Below are 21321 nucleotides of genomic sequence, written 5' to 3' on the forward strand. Positions count from 1 at the left end.
ATCCAAGGACCAGTTATCTGAGTTATTGATGGGGTGGTATACCTTTTTTCCCATCGCATAAGATTTATATGCTTCATGGACAAATAAAATAGAGATAAATTGTTGGAATGCAAGCTTACCATGAATTCCGGACTACAAAGCGCACCTGATTAAAACCCGCATGCTTAAATTCAAGACCAAAACTCAATTTTGTTGACACAGTTCAAAAGCTACACCTGCAGCCTTAAACAGCCATGAAAATGAAGTCATTTGTCTAATTTGTTTCCTACATTTCATTTTAAGCCTAGCTCACATCGGACGCTGTTTTCAGCTGCGTCGTTTTATATTGTGCTCAGAGTCGTTTATGTGTATCGTTTCATGCGACTGTTCAAGATGGCGATTACAAAGACGAGGACATATTTACTTCTGCGCTGAAAGAATACGCAAATGAGGAATGCGCTGCGTATGATGTGAGCCCTGTATTTTCGGACAAGAGCGCCAGGGCTACCATACTTTGGAGAATCGTGTCAGATTGCGAAGTTGTTGTCATTGGTGATTGCCACGGTAATGGACCAAACTGCATTTGCTTGTTCTTTTTCCTCAAGGATTAAAAGAAACATGATAATGACACTGACGATTCAGAAGGAGAAGTGCAGCATTTTTGATCGATAACTTCCATTGCTGCTGAACTCCGGTGTATAAATCGAGTAGTTGATTTGTGGCTGAAAAAGTTGTAATATCATAAGTACAATGTAAATATTGAAAAGTAGTTTTGCTCCTGTTATATACTTTTTGAATATTTTGGGCAAAAACATACGAAACTTTTTTTCATAAGTAGAGGTAAGATCTTAAGCCCAAGTCAGACCAGTTTTTCGGCCCCGGGTCGGGTCTAAAATGTCAATTATTAAGTTGGTCAGGCGTGGCTTCTCTTTAACTTTTTATTAAAGACGTATTGCTGCTGTGGTTTATGGCGGATGGCCCAAAAATTTTACTTCAAGTCATAATGTTTCTAGACTTCATTGCAGTGTTTTGTATTTAAAGTGCATGGATTGTGGAAAAACGCATCCAGCGGTTTTCCTTGGTACTGCTACAAAAGAAACCATACCGTATTTAAAGCCACTGTGTTCAAAATGTAGAAAATAGGTAGCAGCTTGTAGTCCAGAATTTACGGTAATCAAGCAGTAGGTCCTGCAGGGAAAATAGGGCCAAAGAGGCAGTTGTCAATCAGCAACATGCATCAATAAAACACTCCACGTATTCTGGAATGTATCCATATTCCAATATAAAGTGGAATTTAGTCTGCGTAGTCAAAACCCTTGGCAGGACCTCTATTTGGCTGATCGAATGATAGCAAATACAAATAATGTAGTGTATTTTCTGGAACGTAAAACCCGAATTTGGGTAGCCAATTAATAGTGCTACTCATAACCTTGTGCGCCCTATATACTGCAGAAGATTGGAAATGCATCCAAAAATTATAGGTATGGGTTACCGTACCCTGTTTTATGGTAATACTTTGAGCAATTATTGATCAACTTGATAAACGTTGCTAACCTAAATAGCAAATTATTGTATGTATGCTATGAGTATCAAACCTGAATAGCGACGGTGAGAGTGCAGACAATCTACTATAAATCCACCAGTAATAAGTCCACCAGTTGAGCAAATGACATGCAACATGGCATTGGACTTCATCATATCGCACTATTAACATTGATTTGCATTGTGAATTTCCCTTCGGGGATAAATAAAGTATCTATCTATCCATCTATCTATCTGATAGCTTAAACAGTCTCACCCCTTTTACATAAAAAAATGTTAGAGAATGGAGAAAGTCTCTCAACAAAATAATACACAATCTATTTTACTTACGCATACATATCAAATCAAGAGGTTATTAACGCACAGCTGAAAAAGTGGAAAGACTGTCTAACCTGTCACTATCACGATTTTCATGCCTGCTAATGCAGTTTCGTATGACATCCATGGTGGTCTGTATTTAAAGTGCATGGATTGTGGAAAAACGCATCCAGCGGTTTTCCTTGGTACTGCTACAAAAGAAACCATACCGTATTTAAAGCCACTGTGTTCAAAATGTAGAAAATAGGTAGCAGCTTGTAGTCCAGAATTTACAGTAATCAAGCAGTAGGTCCTGCAGGGAAAATAGTGGTCTAATGGTAAAATGTAAGCACTGCCACTACACAGGTTTGATTCCCATAGCAAACAATGTTTTCTGATTATGGTCAGTGGCACATATTATATTGCAGTAAGACATTAATATGTTCTTAGACACATGGGAGCTCTTACTGCAGTCTCAATACCATGCGCCTAGTCTGCTCGTCTTATGTATTAAAAAAATATGACAAAAGACTATTTTGGATGTGCCTTAAAATGCAGTGCACCTCATGTCTTTCCCCTTTATACGACCTAATGAAAATTTAGATGATTCCTATCCGTCAAACTACATAAGAACACTGCACCTTACCCCAGTCGTTTGTTGAAACATCCCGAAAGCAGATCTCGTTGGCCAGCCGCTCCAAGTACTCGGGTAAATCCGAGTACTCGTCGCCGTAGGAAATGACTTTGATGCCCTTGTCCAACATGTTGTCGCGCAGCTTCTTGAACTCGCCCACGTCCTCGCGCCGAACCAGCATGAAGTGCTCCAGGTCCGACTTGTGTTTGACGGCCTCCAAGAAGAGCGCCTGGAAGGTGGTGTCATCCACGGTGCGCCCACAGCCCAGGAAAACAAACGATTTGGTCTCGTACAGCTTCTGAATCTCACGCTGTGGAATCCAGTGGGAATGAGAGCTTGGTAACTACATTGGATTCTTACGTGGAACAGACATACAGTTCATAGCTTATACTACAGTAATCCCTTGCTGTATCGCGGTTTCGCTACTTCTCGGATTCTCATCGTGCATTGTGTTCTACATTATGATTGGCTTAACCGTTTCCCCACCCCTTTTCTGCTTGTGTTCCTGCTCGTCAATGACGTTGCGGTCTCGGTTGTACACTACGTCAAACAACTTGACGAACCTACATTATGTAAGTGCAAATCTTTTTCAACTTTAAGATTCTCTTTAAGACATCATGTCAACAAAATGCTCTAGAGCCGTACCCGGTTCTTTGGCGCTCCCTGGCGCTTCTTCAAAAATGTTTCCCAATATAAAAGTAAATGGTTTCTATGGAAAAAAACAGGACACTTTAACGCTTTCTGATGAATATAGATACAGTATGTTTCCTTTCTTATAAGGCTTTTTGAATTTTTTGCGGTTTCTGACATATTTGGGGGAGGGAGGTGGTCAAATATGTCTTTTTTTTGGTTGTTGACAGAAATATAAATGCAGTTTTCTATAAAGTCTACATGATGCAAGAAAGTATCACGTAAAGTAAAAACAGTGTCCTGAAGCCAACTCTATCACTTTGTGCAAAATATATATTCTTACATAATAATATATTATGTACTGTCTCATTTGTAAAAAAAAAAAAGGTTTATAAAGTACAGGACTGTTACTCGTCGGTTGAGAGGGAGCTGACATGTTTGTCTGCCATCTTGCTGCTACTGGTACCCCCCAAAAACATAAGAACCTTGTGAAAAGCTGGGGAAAAATGTGTGGTTTGGTCACTTTAGGTCTCCTTAGTTTGTATTGTTCCTTTTAGGACTGCAGTAATTAGTTTACATCGTCATTACAAATAAATCAAAAATAGAAAAAGATAAACGTTTTTCTAACAGGGAGGCATCTCTTCATGAATATAGAGTGCCATGAAAAAGTATTTGCACGATTCCTGCTTTCTCTGCTTTTTGCATATTTACCACTCAAAAGTTTCAGATCATCAAACAAATTTCAATACCACACGGAGACAACACTAATAAATAGAAGATGCAGTGTTGAAATGTTGATACCATTAAGGCACGAAAAAAATCTAGGCCTATCTGGTCCTATGTGCAATTGGCCCCCTTTGTTAAATCATAAAATAACTGTGACTAACCACTGTTTGGGGAAAGCAGATTTCTATTCCACAAGCCACACCCAAAAATAGATCTCCACTACCTGTGTGTAATCAAGAAATCACTTAAATTGAATCTGTTAGGCGAAGTGTAGGCTGCAAAATCTGAAGAACATAATTGACATGCCATGGCACAAAGAAATTCCAGGAGAAAGGCTGTCGGCTCCAGTAAAATACTGTCAGACCCATTACCCACAAATAGAGAAAACTGCGAACAGTGGCAAACCTTCCCAGGAGTGGTCAACCAACTAATATTACTCAAAGAGTGCGACGACAGCTCATCCAGGAGGTAACAAAATAAACGAAAAAAACCTCCATGAAATTGCAGGCCCTGCTAGCCTCAGTTAAGGTCAGTGTGCAGGACTCCATTGTAAGAAAGACGCTGGCCAAAAATGGCATTCATGGGAGATATCCCAAGCGAAAACCACTGCTGTCCCAAAAGCACACATTATCCTAAAGACATTTTGAGAAACATGTTGTTGTCAGATGAGTTAACAGTTGAACTTTTTAGAGGGTGTGCAGGCCGTTACATCTGGCGTAAAAATGGCACAACATTTGACAAAAAAACCATGACGCCAAAAGTAAAACCATGGGGTTGTTTAGGGTGATGGTCTGGGGCTGCTTCGCTGCCTCAGGACCAGGACAACTTGCTGTCGTTGACAGAATAATGAACTCTGGTATTTAACAGAATATCCAGAAAGAGAACGTCCGGCCATCTGTTAGTGCCCTCAAACTCAAGCGTTTTTGGATCATGCAGCAGGAAAACTATCGGAAACACACCTCTGAATGGCTCAAAAAACAAAATAAAGGTTCAGGAGTGTCCAAAGGCAAGTCAAGAGGCTGGATTTAGATCCAATTGAGATGCTGTGGTGTGACCTTAAATCTGCAATTCATGCTAAGACCCACCAACATGGCAGATTTGCAACTATTTTGCAAAGAAGAGTGGGCCAAAATTCCTCCACAGCGTTATGAAAGACTCAATACCAATTATTCTAATTGCTTTATTTTGGTTATTGCTGGCAAAGGTGGCCCAACTGGCTCATAGATTCACTGGGAAACTACTTTTTAACATAGGCCTGGATAGGTTTTGATTTTTTGTGTCTTAAAAAAATGAAATCAACATTTCTTAACTTAATTTTGTATTTCCCTGGGTTGCCTCTCTGTGATATTGAAATTAGTTTCATGATCTGAAACCTGATAAATATGCAAAAAAAACACAGAAATCAGGTAGAGGGCAAATACTTTTGCACCGCACTGTATTTGAAATTCAATGTATGCACTCTGTAGAACAAACGCCTGTAGTCAAAACCATTTGATTTCAAAATGTTGATTATCATTAAGTACTTTGGTTACAGAATTTGCGGGCGACCACTGAAGGTACTTCACAAAATTGACATAATATTAGTTTTATTTACTGTTCTACTGCTGCTAATATGCCTCTAAGGATAAAAAAAAGTTTACTTGATTTTAATTTATCATTTATTTTCCTCCTCCTAAAAAATGGAAATACATTTATTTATGAATTTATGTCTCTACTGACCAAGCACTGTGGAAATTGGGTTTATCTCATTTCTGTACAAATCCTGAGTATGTTCAATAAGATATGTATTTTTAATTGTCCCCATTTTCCTTGTGTGTATAATAATTTGCCACAATAAAACCTATTCTATTCCAAAATGTGTACTAAATGCGAGTTGCAGTGCGCAATCCATCAAACAATATGTATTTGAAGCACACTCTTATTGAGGATGTCACCACCTATTACATTGCAATGTCTTGAACAAGGTAGAAATTGAAACGTACAAATATGGCAACATTGGATTAAATAAAAGCTTCATACTTCACCCCAAATAAATAGATGTTACAGTCTAACCATCACTCACCATAACTTCGGTGTTTCTCAGTACGTTCTGGTAACCAGCAGGATGCAGCACAATGCCACACGGGTTGGTGTAAACGCCATGAATGTGTAGAACGCTTAACCTTCGTTTCTCCTGAGCCCACTCCAACACCTACACACACAAAAAAAATACACACACATTACAACAGTCCACTGCACTCCATCCTGTTCGGGCTGGTTAGAGGACTTTTACAACTCTGATGGAGACATGACATAAATACCACTACTGTGAGGCACCATGGTATGTTTCCATGTGGAAATTTTCCTCCGATTGATTTTAAATGTGCAGATTAATTACAAGTCAAGTCACATTTATTTATATAGCCCTTAATCACAAAATTGTCTCAAAGGACCACACAGTTACAATTACAATGACACCATTGCCTGATCTTAAACCAATATGCGGGCAAGGAAAAACTCAAAACCTCAGCGCGAGGAAAAAAGAAACCTTGAGAAGGGGCCTCAAAAGTGGTAATCCCCCTTCCAGGGTGACCAGGGTGGAATAGATTTGGCATTGAGTTACAGTACACAAACATAGTCAACATCAATAAAAGAGAACACTAGGTAAGCAATACAGTAGTACCTCTTCTTGTAAGCTTAATTCGGTCCAGGATCGTGTTCACAGCCCAAATTGCTCGTGTAATGTGCAAATGTTTCCGATATTAAATAAAATAAAACTCCCAAAAGCATACAAGTGAACACTTAATAGCCATAAAACACATCTTCCTGATCACTAAAATCACATTCAAATAGTAATTAAACATAAAAAAATGCAATAATGTGATAAGTAATATTATACTTAATGACGTAAAATGGTAGTTTATGGGCGCCATAACGAACGCGTGCATGTGTTGCGGAGGAGGGAGGGGGCAGTTGCAAAGAAGAGTGATGGAAATCGCATACCTGTCCACTTATGTTTTCCCTATATTGCCCTTTCAGATCATTTCAGGTTGGGTACGAAATATATCATTTTTTATACGGACTAAAAAAGACCAATCTCGTCTTGCCCATTTCAGCTATATTCCAGATCGCATCTGTCATTCGTAATTCGTTTATCATCGCTTAATAATGGGAGCAATTGGCAGAGGTTGACAGGTATGATATTGAGAGACTGCTGATGATATGTAAGCACTTACTGTAAACTTAAAATTAGAGTTACCGGAACTTTTAATTAATGTACACACACATTTTTTTTTTTTTTTACAACAAATGGGGGGCCTGTAACAGTTTGCATGCGCAAACTGGACGACCCGATGCTGGTGGTAAGAAGTCACAAGTGGTGAGTGGAAACCTCTGGGACTGATCGGATACCGAAATTCTCGTGTTTAGAGGTTCTTATATAAAGAGGTACCACTGTACAAGGCAAAAGTATACTTCCACTTTAGGTTCAGACTTAACTCGAGATGTGAAACCATATGGAAATACCCCCTTCCTGTTGTAAACAGAAGGCTGCTTAAGGTGCAACCATTATCTCCTTTGCTAATATTGACCTGAGAAGAAGTTTTACTGAACAGCTGTTGCGGTGACTAAAGAAAAAAAAAGAACCATGGTGAATTTGTTGTGTAATTAAATAGCTCTACTATTTTTAAGCTTTGTTTTCTTTAAGGTATTCCCAAATTCTTTAACATGAAAAATGCAAGAAAATAGTACATGTTTTTTTGCAAAAACATATTTTTCCCATATATTATTACTTTCTGTGTAGCATCTTTCTTTGTAAATATCTGATGTTTCAATGTGGGCACATGCGGCTTATGGTCATGTGCGGCTTATGTATGTTCAAAATGTTTTTGCCTTTAAAAATGCCGTGTGAGGCTTATAATCAGGTGCGCAATATAGTCCATAATTTAAGGTATTCAAAGAGGTTTCGAATGTTTTGGTAGCTTTTGTGAAGAATGCATTGGCGTTGTTTTGCAGGTGAATGAGGTAAATGGTACAAAAGGTGCTAACTAAAAAAAACACAGTGAGCCGCCAACAGGGGGACCTAACCCAGACTGATCAATGAAAGGCAGCAACGGCTACAGGGGATAAACGTGAAGCCAGTCAAGAATAAACCAAGGGACACGGCAAAAATGGCGCTAATGACTGGCTAGCTGGTGAAACAACACACGGTAGGCACCCAACAAGCGGTAACCGGAAGCAAACAAAACGGAAAAGCACCCGCAGCTCCAACGCAAACGGGAAGCAAGGCAGACAAAATTATGACAATTGCGACACACACAGCAAACAACACAAATAAAAAGCCACAATTGCCTACCTACAAGCAGAAATGAGCAGTATGGAATTGCTGTTCACTAAAATCGCTGTCCGTTTCAGAGCTGGCCTCACATGTTGTGCTAATGGGATTAACCATTTTGAAAGTAGATGGGTCAACTTTGAAACTAAATATTCCCGGCAAGTGGAATATTTTTCAACATTTTTGCACAATAGTGGGCAAAAACACTACAGGTTCTCTGCCTAATTGAAAAAAATATCTTAAACTATGTTGGTCAGACACAATAAAAATCTTTGAACCCATTTTTGCTCCCCTTCCATATTGCTGACTGGCTTCAACTATGATCGACGTTTCAATCAATACCCCAGCATAAAGCAAACAGGAACATTCACCTTTTTCTCATCGGTCAGATCCAACGACTCGAGCTTTGTGCCTTGGTGGGCCGCGTAGATCTCCAAGAGATTGTCGAAATTAGTTGTAAGGACCAGTGCGCCGCTCTCCATTAACTGCAGCACGGAACGTAGTAGATATTTCCCAGCATGCTCCATCTTGCACTCCAAATCATCAAACACCTCGTACAAGCAGTCCTTGAAGAATGTGGACCGCACATTACCTGTTCTCTGAAAACAACAGGGAACATTACTATGCAATAATGTTGTCTAAACTTGTGCTTTTCAACTGGTGCGTCACAATACTCAAGTAGAAGCAGTTTCTAGTGGGTCTAAGCCAGGCAAGTCAAAAAAGAAGCAAGTCTCTAGGTAATTTCTATCAAAAGTTATGATTATTATTATTATTATTATTATTTTTTAAACAAATGCGAAACAAATGCTCTTTTTCGCTGCTAGAGGGTATTGAAAGTGTAAAAGAGCAGGTGTCTAGCCTGCAGACTGGACGAGTCAGTACCAGGAAATAAAAATTCGCATTTTGCAACTTGATGTGTCCATCTAGGAATATGGTGCTGACTCGAAACCCTGATGTTATATACCCAGCTATTTAGTTTAGGTTCCAAGGAAGGCCGGATCGCGTCCCCATCAGACCCTACTGGCGACAAATCGGCCGCACTGGTGCTGGCCGGCCGCTAACGCGAGCCGCGCACGCAGCCCTTTCCGTTACGCACGAAATGGACGAGTGGAACGCAGGGAAAAATACTCCCAGCTTTAGCTTTAGTACGCTGAGCTCCTTTGATTTGTATTTATTTATTTATTTTTTCAAAGCAGTACAACAATTAATTAATTAATTAATAATTATTATTTTTTTATAGCTCCTGCGTGAGTTTGTATAACTTGGTTCAGGTTTAAAACAGTAGTCACTCAACTGTTAAATAAACCAGTTAACACATTCACTGCCAGTCATGTTTTGTCAGTGGTTTGTAAATTAATGTGCTATCCTTAGAAAAGAAAGAAAAACAATTACTGAGGCTCCATCACACTCCTTAACAGTAGATGGTGATATTTATCACCATTTCACATCCCATAAAAAGGCCGGTACAGTTTGTTTACACCTGTTGAACCAGACAAAAATCAGATACAGCAAAGAATGTATGAGGTATGGATTTTATTATCCTGAAGACAAACGAGGACAAAAACCTCAGTGTGTTTTTTGCAGAGAGGTGCTGGGACATGAAAGTGTGAAGCCGTCAAACGTTAACCGGAATTCAGAAACAGAACACCACGCTCGAAGATAAATCTGCAGAATAATTCAGTAGACAACTTCAAGACATGAGGACGTCACAAAAGTGTCTCACTTCCTTGTGGTCGAAGCAAGAACAGGCACTGAAATTAAAAAAATATTTGAGCTGTTTTAAAATCAGTACATCTCTGTAGTTTCACTTTTGACCTCTTTAATAACTTTGATTAAGTAACACTAAATAATAATAGGAACGTTTGTTTTAAGCTTCTGCTACTAGTAGTTTAGCCCCAACAAGCTAGCTGCCACATTTTCGGGGATTGTATGGGTCTGGTTTAATGTTTCAAGTGCTGAGTAAGAATGAGCATGTCTACCGTTAGACTTGAGAGGTAATTAGGTCCAAACTCAACCCAAGCTTGTGCAACCTTCTATGTTTTTTCAGTGCTAGTGATGTTTTCCCTGAATATTCAAGCGTCTTCTCACTTTACCCGTAACTGCATGTAGGGTTCATTTATAGCCGTTAAATGTATCCAATGTATCTTTATCTGTCCTGTGATTAATTGGTGACTACGTCAGCTTGTTTCCTCAAAGTAGGCTAGGATAAATTCCAGGTCACTCATGACTAAATGAAGACAAGTGAGATGAAAACAAAATAGATGGACGGACGTTTGCATTTGGGAATATAGTGCTTATGCAAACATGAGCACCTGTACAGTTTAGAACCATTTAGAAATCTGCAATATGTAAAAATACCTTGATTACACCTCGACCTAAAGGCGTCACATGGCCCAAGTCAAACACAGTAAATGTACAGTAAATACACTTGCAGGCTTTTACACATGAGACTTTTCTGGCAACAAGGCATTGTTGTGCATTGAAGCTAAAAATAGTAAAACCTTTGCGCTTCGCTGTAATGATCAAGGAGCAGAGAGAGACGCTGGATTACCAAACTAATAAGCTAAACAGCTTGACTCCTTTCTACAGTATCCCCATCTAGTGTTTATGACAGCCAAGAGCATCAGGGTGTCCTCACCTTATTGAAGGATTTCAGCAATGTAAATGCAGTATCACCTAGGACTGAGGTTTTTATTTAGTGTACAGTTTTGCCTAGGAATAATTTGTATACCTTTCTATACAGTTGGAAAATTTCAGTTTTTTGACAAGGCAAACATAGTTGCTTAAATGCAAAAGAGTTTCAAAATTATTAAAACTTAATACACGATAATAATCCAACAAAAAATTAACAAAACGTGGCTTCTTTCGCTTTTTGATTACCAATTTGACACCAAAAAATGTCTGCGTTGGTGGATATTTTTGGGCTATTAGGAATCAACATTCCGGGAAATGTAGTAGTGGTTGGGAGATTATCGTAAACACTGCATATTTTGCGCAATATCCACGAAACAAATCTTTTGAAAACACTTTGTTTGTGCACGTGCATGACCTAAACATACAAAACAACTTTGCAGGACACACCCACAGATGTAAGAAAATATAACTCCTTAGCATAATTTATAGGTTTAATTTTATTTTATACGCTGACAAAACAAAATCCTTAAATGTCATACCTCAACATAAAGAAATGACTGATGGAGCGTATTGGCTACAGGAGCTTAACGGGAGGATGTGAAATAATTTGCCAAGTGCTAGGCCTTTGCATGAACCAAATGGCAAAGTTAACAAATTTCTATCACTTTCTGAAATAAAAATACAATAAAATAAAAATAAAATAACAGGTCTACACCAACCAAGAGTGATAAAGAAAAACATGCCCGATAAAGCCATAAAGTTGTGTTTGCTCCCTTAGGAACAGAATGCTAAGTGGGTTATACAAAGTGAGTTTTAGCGGTGTCAAAAGTGCGACGGGACATGAGTAACACAGAAGGCAAACATTATCAGGTCCCCATCTGCCAAAGCAGACTGTTTTGATAGAGAATGGAAAAGAAGTACTATCTATTTTTGTTATTTAATTTAGTTGGGAGAATTGTGTAAGTTTAAAATCTAGAAAAATTAAGTCAGTTTTATTTTATTTAAAATATCTTGCGTTTTCAAGTGTTTTGTAATATCAATGTTATTTTTTCCTCTGATTTTCTTTCTAAGTCATTCAGTGCCATAACATTTAAATACGTTTTCAGAAGCATTGTGCTTGAGTGCTAAAATATAAAAATGCTTTTTTGTTTGTTTTATTTGAAATTAAAAAAAAAAAAAATATATATATATATATATATATATATATATATATATATATATATATATGTTCTAAAGGCTTTGGCGCAGATCATCAGTAAACTATCAAGCCTCTGTGAATAATCTCAGTATGAAAAATCATCATTAGATTTCAGAAGTGGCTTTTATCATATCTTTGTCCACACATCAAGGAAGCCCCCACTTCCAAGTTTTGCTTCCTGTGTCCAGCAATTTAGAGTGTGTGGGTGTAGTGAAGCAGTGTGGTGGGAAAAGTAAATACATGGATAAGACAGATGATTCAACAGACCTTTACTTTCTTAAAAAGATGAAGTTCCTTTGTCATCATCAGAGCCGAGAGGGATTAAATTTTGTGCATGTCTGCAGGAACGCAATTGCCATGGTGATGAAATTGTTTGATCACTTTACTGAAAACGTTGGGCGCTGGGAAGTTCTTGCAAAGGTTATGCGTTGTTTATGCATAAGTTGAGTGTTCTTGCAATAAAAAAAACACTTTGCAAGCAAAGTGCACTTCTGTTTATGGAAAACATTGTTTAGATATTGGAGCTATCACAAATACAAAAAAAAGTGCCAAAATAAAAGTTCTGCTTGAAATGTATCCTTTACAAAAAGCCGCTTTTCTCTTAGCCAATGAAATAGAAAAGAATACCGGGGAAGCATTTATGTTTGTAGTTCTCACTGATCTTCTTTAAAGTGGGAAGTTTATAAAAGAAGTTTGCAAACTGTAACAAATTGTAATAGTGGACTTGCTGTGCTACGATTTAGAAAACTTTGATTGACCTTGATTATATATCATCAACCTTTCTTGTGATTTTACCATTGATTCTAAAAAAATGATAGCATCCATTCAAGCAGTACCCAAACTGCGGGAATTCATTAGCAAAATGGGGGAATTTATTTGCAAAATGGCAGAATTGATTTGAAGGTATTTTATACCAAACATGCTGTAAGATGCAGCCCTAAAATGTAATAGATAGATAGATAGATAGATAGATAGATAGATACTTTGTTCATCCCCGAAGGGAAATTCACATTTCCAGCAGCATCCCTGAGCTGAGAACAATCGAGAACGCCTTCTCTTTGAGGTGATCAACGGTCTCCTGGAGAGATCGGACTGGGAGGAGGCGGTCCGAACGCCCCTGGGCATACTGCCCGGCGGCTCGGGCAACGCCCTGGCCGCCTCTATACATCGCTACGCGGGGTGAGTCACGCGCACCACAACTCACGACTTAAAAGGAGACATTTACGTGACCGATGTCGACTCAAAACCGACTCGGAAAGTGTCTTGAAGTGGAAATGGTTCGGTCCCTTAACTGGACCACATATCCAAACAGACACTTTGAAAAGTAAATACAAATCCAAACCCCAAATCTACCCACGAAAGGCCTAAAAAAAATACTGTGCGACTCTATTAAAACTTCTTAGGTACTGTCACTGTATCCTGGGGTTCATGTGCATTCTTGTAAATTATGAATATGTAATTGTCACCCTTACAGCCTACAATAGTCCACATTCTGCTCGAAACTGTTATACTATTGCATACGAGTAATTAAGCATTTTAGGAGGAGATCAAGGTTCTGACAGACAAGCTGAAAGAGGGTGTCGCCATATGCAGGCAATACACAAAGAGGTAAGTATTAGTTTCAGGAGCGAGCAGCAGCAAGTCAACTGCAGGAGAGAGAGTGGGAAAGGTGAGATGGCACAACATTCATTTGGACAGGTAACTTAAAATTAGTTTTATCTGGTTATATCAGTATCAGAAATATTTTATTAACACTCCACTTATTGAAACATGAATATTTTGTTTGTTTGTTTGTACATGATTCAATTGTTTGTTTGTTTGTAAATGATTCAAATTGAATCTTTTCTTCCGGCGCCGTGGCCTCAACGTGATTAAAAAATGCTTAAAAGGGACAGCGAGTAAAATTTGACCACTAAATGTTGTTGTATTCTGTCATGCAATCAAAACTGCACAGGAAAGAATGCAAACTACGGTTTCTCAAAGTGACCAAACCAATCATTTTCCCTCTAATCTTTTGCCCAGAAAAACAAAGAAAAAAGGCAAAAAATTAAAAAAACTTAAAAGAGAAAAACTTAGAAATAAAGACAGACAAAGAAAAGACCAAAATACAGTAGAAGATAATGGAAATAGAAAAGAAAAACAGAAAAGCAAAAAAGAGAAGAGAATGAAAATAGAAAAAAAGAGAACAAACAATGAAAAAGGAAAGTAAGAGAAAAAAGTAAAAGACAAAAGAAAAAGAGAAAAAAAAAGACAGGGTTTTGGTTTTTAGGGGTACCCGTAGCAGCAAGATGACAGCTAATCATCTCAGCTCCCTTTAGGTGAGCTTTATGTTACGTAAAATAAAAACAAATCTCCTGACAGACGAGTATTTAAACGAATGCACTTTAACATGATCGTTTATTTATTTTCCTCATAATCTAAAGCAGTATTTTTTTCTTTAATGAAGGTTATTTTCATAACACTAGTGCTAAATAATACACAGTCTCCCTTAAAGATACAAAAAGAAAGGTCATACAAATTCCTCGTAGAGGAAGCCAGGAGAACGTAAACAGATTATTTGTATGTATATTTAATTTTGCTTTCTCTTCAAGTGTGCTTTGTCAGAACGGTAAGTGGATTCATATCATAATTAATTAGGAATAGAAAAATCCTTACGATCAAAATCCCCCAAGATTGTAATTTTGTATTATACTATGATGAGGAATTGAGATTTTTACATAAGATGAACCAAAAATGATAGGTCAATTTATGACAGAGCAGTGTGGAAAGCCGAAGGGAAAGCACAAAATTGATGCCTTACCGGGGAAAGTTTCTGAATGAGGTCATGAGCCACATGCACCAAATTTTTATCCTCCTGCATGTGCCTTTGGAAACGTCGGCTCTCCTCCTCTTCTAATAAGTCAAAGTCATTAGCGGCATCCAGCAATGCCTGGATGAGGCCTTTCCAGGAGCGGAGAGCGGGGACTTGTGGGGCCACGGCAGAGCTGATCCCGGTCCCGATCACCAAGACCAGCTCGGGTGCATGCTTTGTCTTCAGGCTGGGGAGCAACTTCCTTTGAGACACATACATTTTCATTCTTTTTATGAAGCAAACATTTCTAGAGTCACACATTTAATTCTGTCTGACTTTGTGCGTTGTGAGTAACTTTTGTAAAATTACCCAATTTCCCGCATTATAAGGTGTACCCCCTAAAAACTTTTTTTGTCATATATATTTTCAAATCCTGGGTTTGTACACCTTTTTCATGGCCAATTTCAAGCACTTTTAAGGACTTTCTAGGCCAATTCTCCAATTTCTCTTGCACCATTAAAAGAAGAAATACAGTTGAGAATCATGTAGTTTGCAGAGCCACCAATATATCTGTAAATACATATGCGGTTTTTAATCTTGCGTGTACGTTTATAAAGACATAAGATTTATAGATCTTGAGTAAATCGGAAACACATTTGTTTTTGAGACGAATCTTTCACATAGATGCTGGGTAAAAAAAAGACAGCAATATGTAGCTTACATTTTCAATTGCAAAAATAAACTAAAATTTACCACTGGGAAATACTACCTTAATTTTTGCATATCAAATATCCATAATTGATATGTAATACTTGCACTAATACACATTTCATAAAGCCCAGTTTAGGTGTATCATGCTCCTGTCCTGTTTGGGCATGACCCAAATGGGGCAGTAACGCCTTATAGGACAATGCCGTAAAAAATAATGCAAGCAGCAGTAAACCACGAACGAATGAAGAAGAAATGCAATGGCAAAGTAAAGCAACCCGAAAGCAGTGTCAACATCATTTTTAAGCAGACTTGTTGAGAAATATGGCAAACATTTCAAGCAATTCACCAAAAATGTAAGCACTTATCAATCCTTGAAAACACAACATTAAAATTCAAGCATTTTCAAAAATGTATTGCATCCGTACAAACCCTGCATATACTATATACAGTGCACTGGACTATAGGCGCATTGAAATAAATCTACAATGAGAGCTACCGAATAAATGAGTGCAATTATTGATCACTTGAAAAATCACAAACCATTGTATGCACCATGAATCGAACCAGGATCACGGCGGTGAGAGCGTGGAAACCTCACCAATAGACCACCAGTGATACAGATGACATATGATTTTAGCACATTATCACACCACTTTTACTCTTAGTGCCAGAGAAGAATGTTAGACAACACAAAGTTGTCCTGAAAGATATAAATGAACACAAAAAAGCACGAGGGAAAAAAACTCTTGAATCAGACTTTGCATTTATGTATATCACTCAGGAAGACTTGGTGTTTTCTCCATTCTGTAACATTAGCCTCTGGTACTGTGAGTAAAAGTGTGATAATGAGAATAAATCTAATGCCTTATCTTATGCAAGTTATCTGTATTACTCGTGGTCTAGTGGTTAGGATTCGGTGCTCACCAACATTGCATACAGGATTTTGGTCAGCAATGTTTTTTTACTGATCAATTATTGCACAAATACTTTAGTATACCATAAAACCTTGTGTAGTAACCCACATGAATAAATAATTTATGCATTTCCAATCTACCAGTATATAAGGGGCACTTTTAAACTTAGATAGATACTTTAGGGAAATTCACACTTTCAGCAGTATCATTTTGTTGTTTATTAACAGATTAACAGGATGGCCTCAGGGTGCTGTGTTGTAGTTTAGCAACAGCAGAGTGAATGATGTCACACGCTAGTCCAAAAGTTCGACGTCCCTGCAGTGAAAATCTTTGTGCCCAGGGTTACGCCACCTCGTGTTCACGTAGATAGCGAGTCCACCTCCTCTCCGCTTCCCGCAGGCTTTTGTGTCTCTGTCTAACAGTGCTGAAGTCGGGTACCTCCGGATAGCTCCGGGTAGCTCCAAGTAGCTCCGGGAGGCTCCACGTTAGCGTCCGGGATGCTAGACGTGAGCCACGTTTCCGTAAAACGCAGCAAACTGCACTCCTTGTACGCTTTGATGTCACCACCATTTTCACCAGCACCAGCAGAGCCAGTTCGTCGGTCTTATTTGGTAGAGAGTTCACATTTACCATGATTACGGATGGTACCGAAGGCTTATAACGCCGCTAGCCGCTTAGCCTTCACCTTAGCTCCGGGTCTGCATCCACGATAGGGCCTCCTCATCACGCCGGCACAAGAATTCTTCAGGGCAAGGAGTTGATTCCTCGAATAAACGCATTTTTGTGCGTTAAAACCCCTTAACGATAGGGTAGAAAGTAATCCAAAGTGTAGTTGTCAAACGGGACGAAAAACACCGAAGATAGAAGCACACACTTAAAACAATGAATCACAAAAAGTGCGAAATAACACGGAGCTGCAGGAAGGGCTGCCGCTTGCGGCGCCTGTGATGTTTTCTGGCCAACTTGGGGTTTTTAGGTGCACCTTATAGGTGAATGGGGATAGTCCCTTCACGATATAGTGGTACAGATCGTGTGCACTGAAGTCAGGCAGACTAGACGAATTGGTTAGCTGTGTAAATATGTCAGGAGGAAGACAGTATGGGTCAGAAGCTACACCTGCTTTCTGCAGTTTCACTAAATACTACTCCTTGTGCTTTCTGACAAGGTGACCCACCTCATCCAACAGCTGCACAATATTTGTTTGACTCGTCATTGCCAAAGGTGTTGAATAGTTTAGCTTCTTTGTGTTGTCTACGGTTTACTAGCCTTACTCACGGTGGGTACTGTTGTCTGTCATGGCGTCATGACGTGATTAGGTCACGTGTATGCAAAGGGTCAATACACTATGTGATGTCCTTACCTGGGCTTCTTTCCATTTGAATCTGCATCCTGTGAATCAGCTGCAGTTCGCTTCTCCGTTTTCACCGTTACAACAGAGGCCATTCAACACCTGGAACCATAAATACAGTCAGTGCCATACCAAACAATTAACACTCACAACTTTTCCTATTACCTCACTCTTGTGTCAATAGCAAATACCTCAAACTTCGAAACAGTATATTAAGGTTGTCAACTGCAAAAAATAGTCTATTGGTTCTCAAATTGGTGTACAGGAGATTTTCAAATACAGACATTATAAACGGAAAAAGAAGTACAAATGCAAAACGAAAGCAATTACTGTCCTTATCACAAACACTGCAACAAAAAAAAAAGTTTATGGATAATTTGGCTTATTTTGTTTTGTTGTCAGGATTGTTGTTCTCATATTTAAAATGTTCCCCTTATTTTCAAATCAAATAAAGAAAATAGTCCTTAAATATGAAAATAAATCTGAAAATTATTTTTGCTCATTTCAGGAGTTATTCTTTTTAGAGAATAAGATATTTTGAATTAAAAGTGAAATGAAAATATAAAAAAAAACTATATTATTATATTTCAAATAATATAATGGAACAAAAAACAAAAAGTAATAATATAATGACTAATAGTAATAAAATAATTATCAAACAATATTAAATATGAATGACATGAGGATTTTGTTTGCCATCTGCCATACCGGAAAAAGTAAGTATATACAAGTTTTGTTTGCCGTCCACTGTACTAGAGAGTATTTAAATTGAAAGTGAAAATATACATAAAACAATGTATTTCAAAATATATAATAACATAAAATAATAATACAGGAACATATTTTAATTCAATGCGAGACTATGAATAAAAAACATATTTAAAATTATATGAAAAACATAAAAAGTAACAACATAATAATTATCTGGCAATATGAAGTATAAATAAAATAAAGATTTTATTTGCCATTTCCCATATGAGAAAGTATTAGAAAAGAAATGTGAAAATATAAATAAAACTAGATATTTTAAAATCCAACATAAATAAATAATATATAACATAAATATGATATGATTATTGACTAATATAAAATGTAAATAAAATGAAATAAATATAATTTTTTCTTTGGCTATCTGGTAAACCAGAAAGTAGAACGTGAAAATATAATTACATATTTAACCCTTGATTTGTCCTCATTTCAAGGAAAATCTTTTCTCTTTTTTATGCAGCTTACATGGGAATGTGAATAAAAACAACATTTCATTTTTTGTATTGTTGAGAACAATGTCGGGAAAGTCATACCATTTAGTTAATTTTTTTTTTAGAATAATTTAGGAGATTTCTTATTTGTTTTTAGACACAACATGGCGGCTCAAGACAAAAGGACAGTTAGAAATATATAATAACAAATGATAATAAAATGTTTGTTTTTTTCAATAATATAAAATTAAAATAAAATGAGGATTATTTTGCCATTTGCAATACAGGCACAGTATATGTTTTTCATTAAAATGTGAAAATATAAATACATTTACATATTAACAAAAGTTATATTACAATATTAAATAAATGATAATAAATAGAATAGAATAGATGAATAGAAATAAAATCAAGGTTTTTGTAATCTTCTATATCAGAAAATATTTGAAGTAAAATATGAAAATATAAATAAAAAAACATATTCAAAATACAATTGTTGTAATATGATGACTTTTAAATAATATAAAACGGTAATAAAATTTGTATTTTGTTTGCGGTCTGCTACCACAAAGGAGATTGCATATAATGCCAGGGTTGTTTGTCATTTTGATTTGTTATTTTGACTAATATGCATTGTTTGGATCAGGGTTACTTGGACTTTTTCAGCATGCGATTTTATTTACAAGATGACCAAGTCAAAATGATCTACTTACCTAAAAAATATAAATAGAGATTCAACAGCAGTCGAGTATTGAAAAAAAAGAAAAAAGTCCCAATTATTGAATTGAATGTTCACAAGATTTTCTTAATGCACATCTAAATAAATCTGACACTGTATTCTATAAAACCATATTTTCCAGACTATGAATTGCATCGGATTATGAGTTGCACCAGCAAAAAAAATGCATAATTCAAAAGGGACAAAACAATATAAGTCGCACCCAAACAATTAACCGGCCAAACTATGAAAAAAAGTGAAATATAACCCAGAAAATATGGTACCTATATTTCACGTTGGTGATGTCTGGGTATTGACTGTTGATGTCCTTGCAAACATCATTTTTTCCTTGCCTGCGTGTCCTTTGAGACATTTTATGATTAAGGGCTACACAAACAAACATCCATCCATTATCTGCACCGCTTTTCCTCAGTAGGGTCGCGGTGGTGCTGAAGCCCATCCCAGCTGTATTGGGGCAGTAGGCAGGGGACACCCTGAACTGGTTGCCAGCGAGTTGCAGAACACACAGACAAACAACTCACTTGCTCATTCACACCCAGGGACAATTTGCCAATTAACCTGACATGCATGTTTTTGGAAAGTGGGAGGAAACCGGAGTGCCCGGAAAAAAACCACGCAAGCACGGGGAGAACATGCAAACTCCACACAGGAGGTTCGATCTCATGACCTCAGAACTGTGCCGCACACGCGCAAACCATTGCACCGCCGTGTTGCCCTACAAACAAATATGACATATATACACACACACACATATATATATATATATATATATATTAGTTTATAAAGTGACTAAAAATAGAATAATGATAATTCAATCTTACAAAGTATAATTTTTTTTTTTTTTTTTTGCTTTCCATCTGCCAAACAGGCATATACTATATTTGTCTGCTTAAAAATATAGTAAAAAAAAGATAAATGGGAAACGTTATCTGTGAATGGGAGAAAAGTGAGCTATAAGGTTTACGTGACAATTAACAAGTCGAAACAAGAAAGAACCTGGAAAAGCCTTGCACTTATTTATGTTGACAATCTTCTCTTGATTACCAAAATGACTCACCTTTATCCAGAAGGCGTCCGACGTCTGGTTGAAATTCAGGTCACGGGAAATCCCTATTCACTGAATAACAGTCGTGAGTAACAATTTGCAACGTTTCCGTTTCGACTCTAAATCGCCAAAGTCGTCAAGTATTCGTAGACAAACACGAAGGGCGAAATCCGGCTTCCCAAAATGTCAACCCTATAGCTAGCTCGACTTAGAAATCCCGAGCCAACTGTTGCCGTAACTGCCTTTCCGAGCTTCGTTCGAAAGCACGGGAGACCGGATTAACGAGTCATGCTGAACGCGGAGTCTGAATGGAGTCTAAAAGCACTCTGAAGGGAATTCGCGAGCAGACGGCAAACAAACGAGTGGAGTTCAAGTTTGGAGGACGTGGAGCCTCCACACTTTGTTCGTCCAATGTTGAAGTTTTGGTGTCGCGTGTAGTGATGAGTAGTTCGTGAACGAGGCGGCTCTATCAATCGGCTCTTGGAAGTGAGTGACGGGGGCCGGCTCAAGAGTGCTGTTACTGTTTATTAATATCACTCAAGTAGAAGTAAAAGTGGTAATCCAAATAATTACTTGAGTAAAGGTAAAAAAAGACCTTGGTGAAAAAAAAACTACTCAAGTA

General features: G+C 37.6%; 1 protein-coding gene across 7 annotated transcripts in view; it reads right to left on the bottom strand.

The window, feature by feature from the left end:
• siral1 (SIR2 antiphage like 1) overlaps positions 1–21175 on the bottom strand; it is a 25166-nt gene extending 3991 nt beyond the window's left edge. For 3 of the 7 annotated variants that reach the window (XM_088345023.1, XM_088345025.1, XM_088345024.1), the window contains exons 1-6: positions 20712–21174; positions 17729–17818; positions 14753–15005; positions 8492–8719; positions 5871–5999; positions 2465–2762 (exon numbers count right to left, since the gene is read on the bottom strand). In XM_088345023.1, coding sequence (XP_088201149.1) covers positions 2465–2762; positions 5871–5999; positions 8492–8719; positions 14753–15005; positions 17729–17811 — 991 coding nt within the window. In that variant the 5' untranslated portion in view covers positions 17812–17818; positions 20712–21174. Of the gene's footprint in view, positions 1–1084; positions 1168–2420; positions 2763–5870; positions 6000–8491; positions 8720–14752; positions 15006–17728; positions 17819–20711 lie in introns of those variants that run through there. The other 4 variants (XR_015851470.1, XR_015851469.1, XM_088345021.1 and 1 more) reach the window with 3 other exon arrangements.
• Positions 21176–21321: the final 146 nt, after the last annotated feature.

Source organism: Urocampus carinirostris, chromosome 10 (assembly GCF_059441175.1).
Source record: "Urocampus carinirostris isolate Australia breed hairy pipefish chromosome 10, RoL_Ucar_1.0, whole genome shotgun sequence".
In the NCBI taxonomy this organism is placed as follows: Eukaryota; Metazoa; Chordata; class Actinopteri; order Syngnathiformes; family Syngnathidae; genus Urocampus; species Urocampus carinirostris.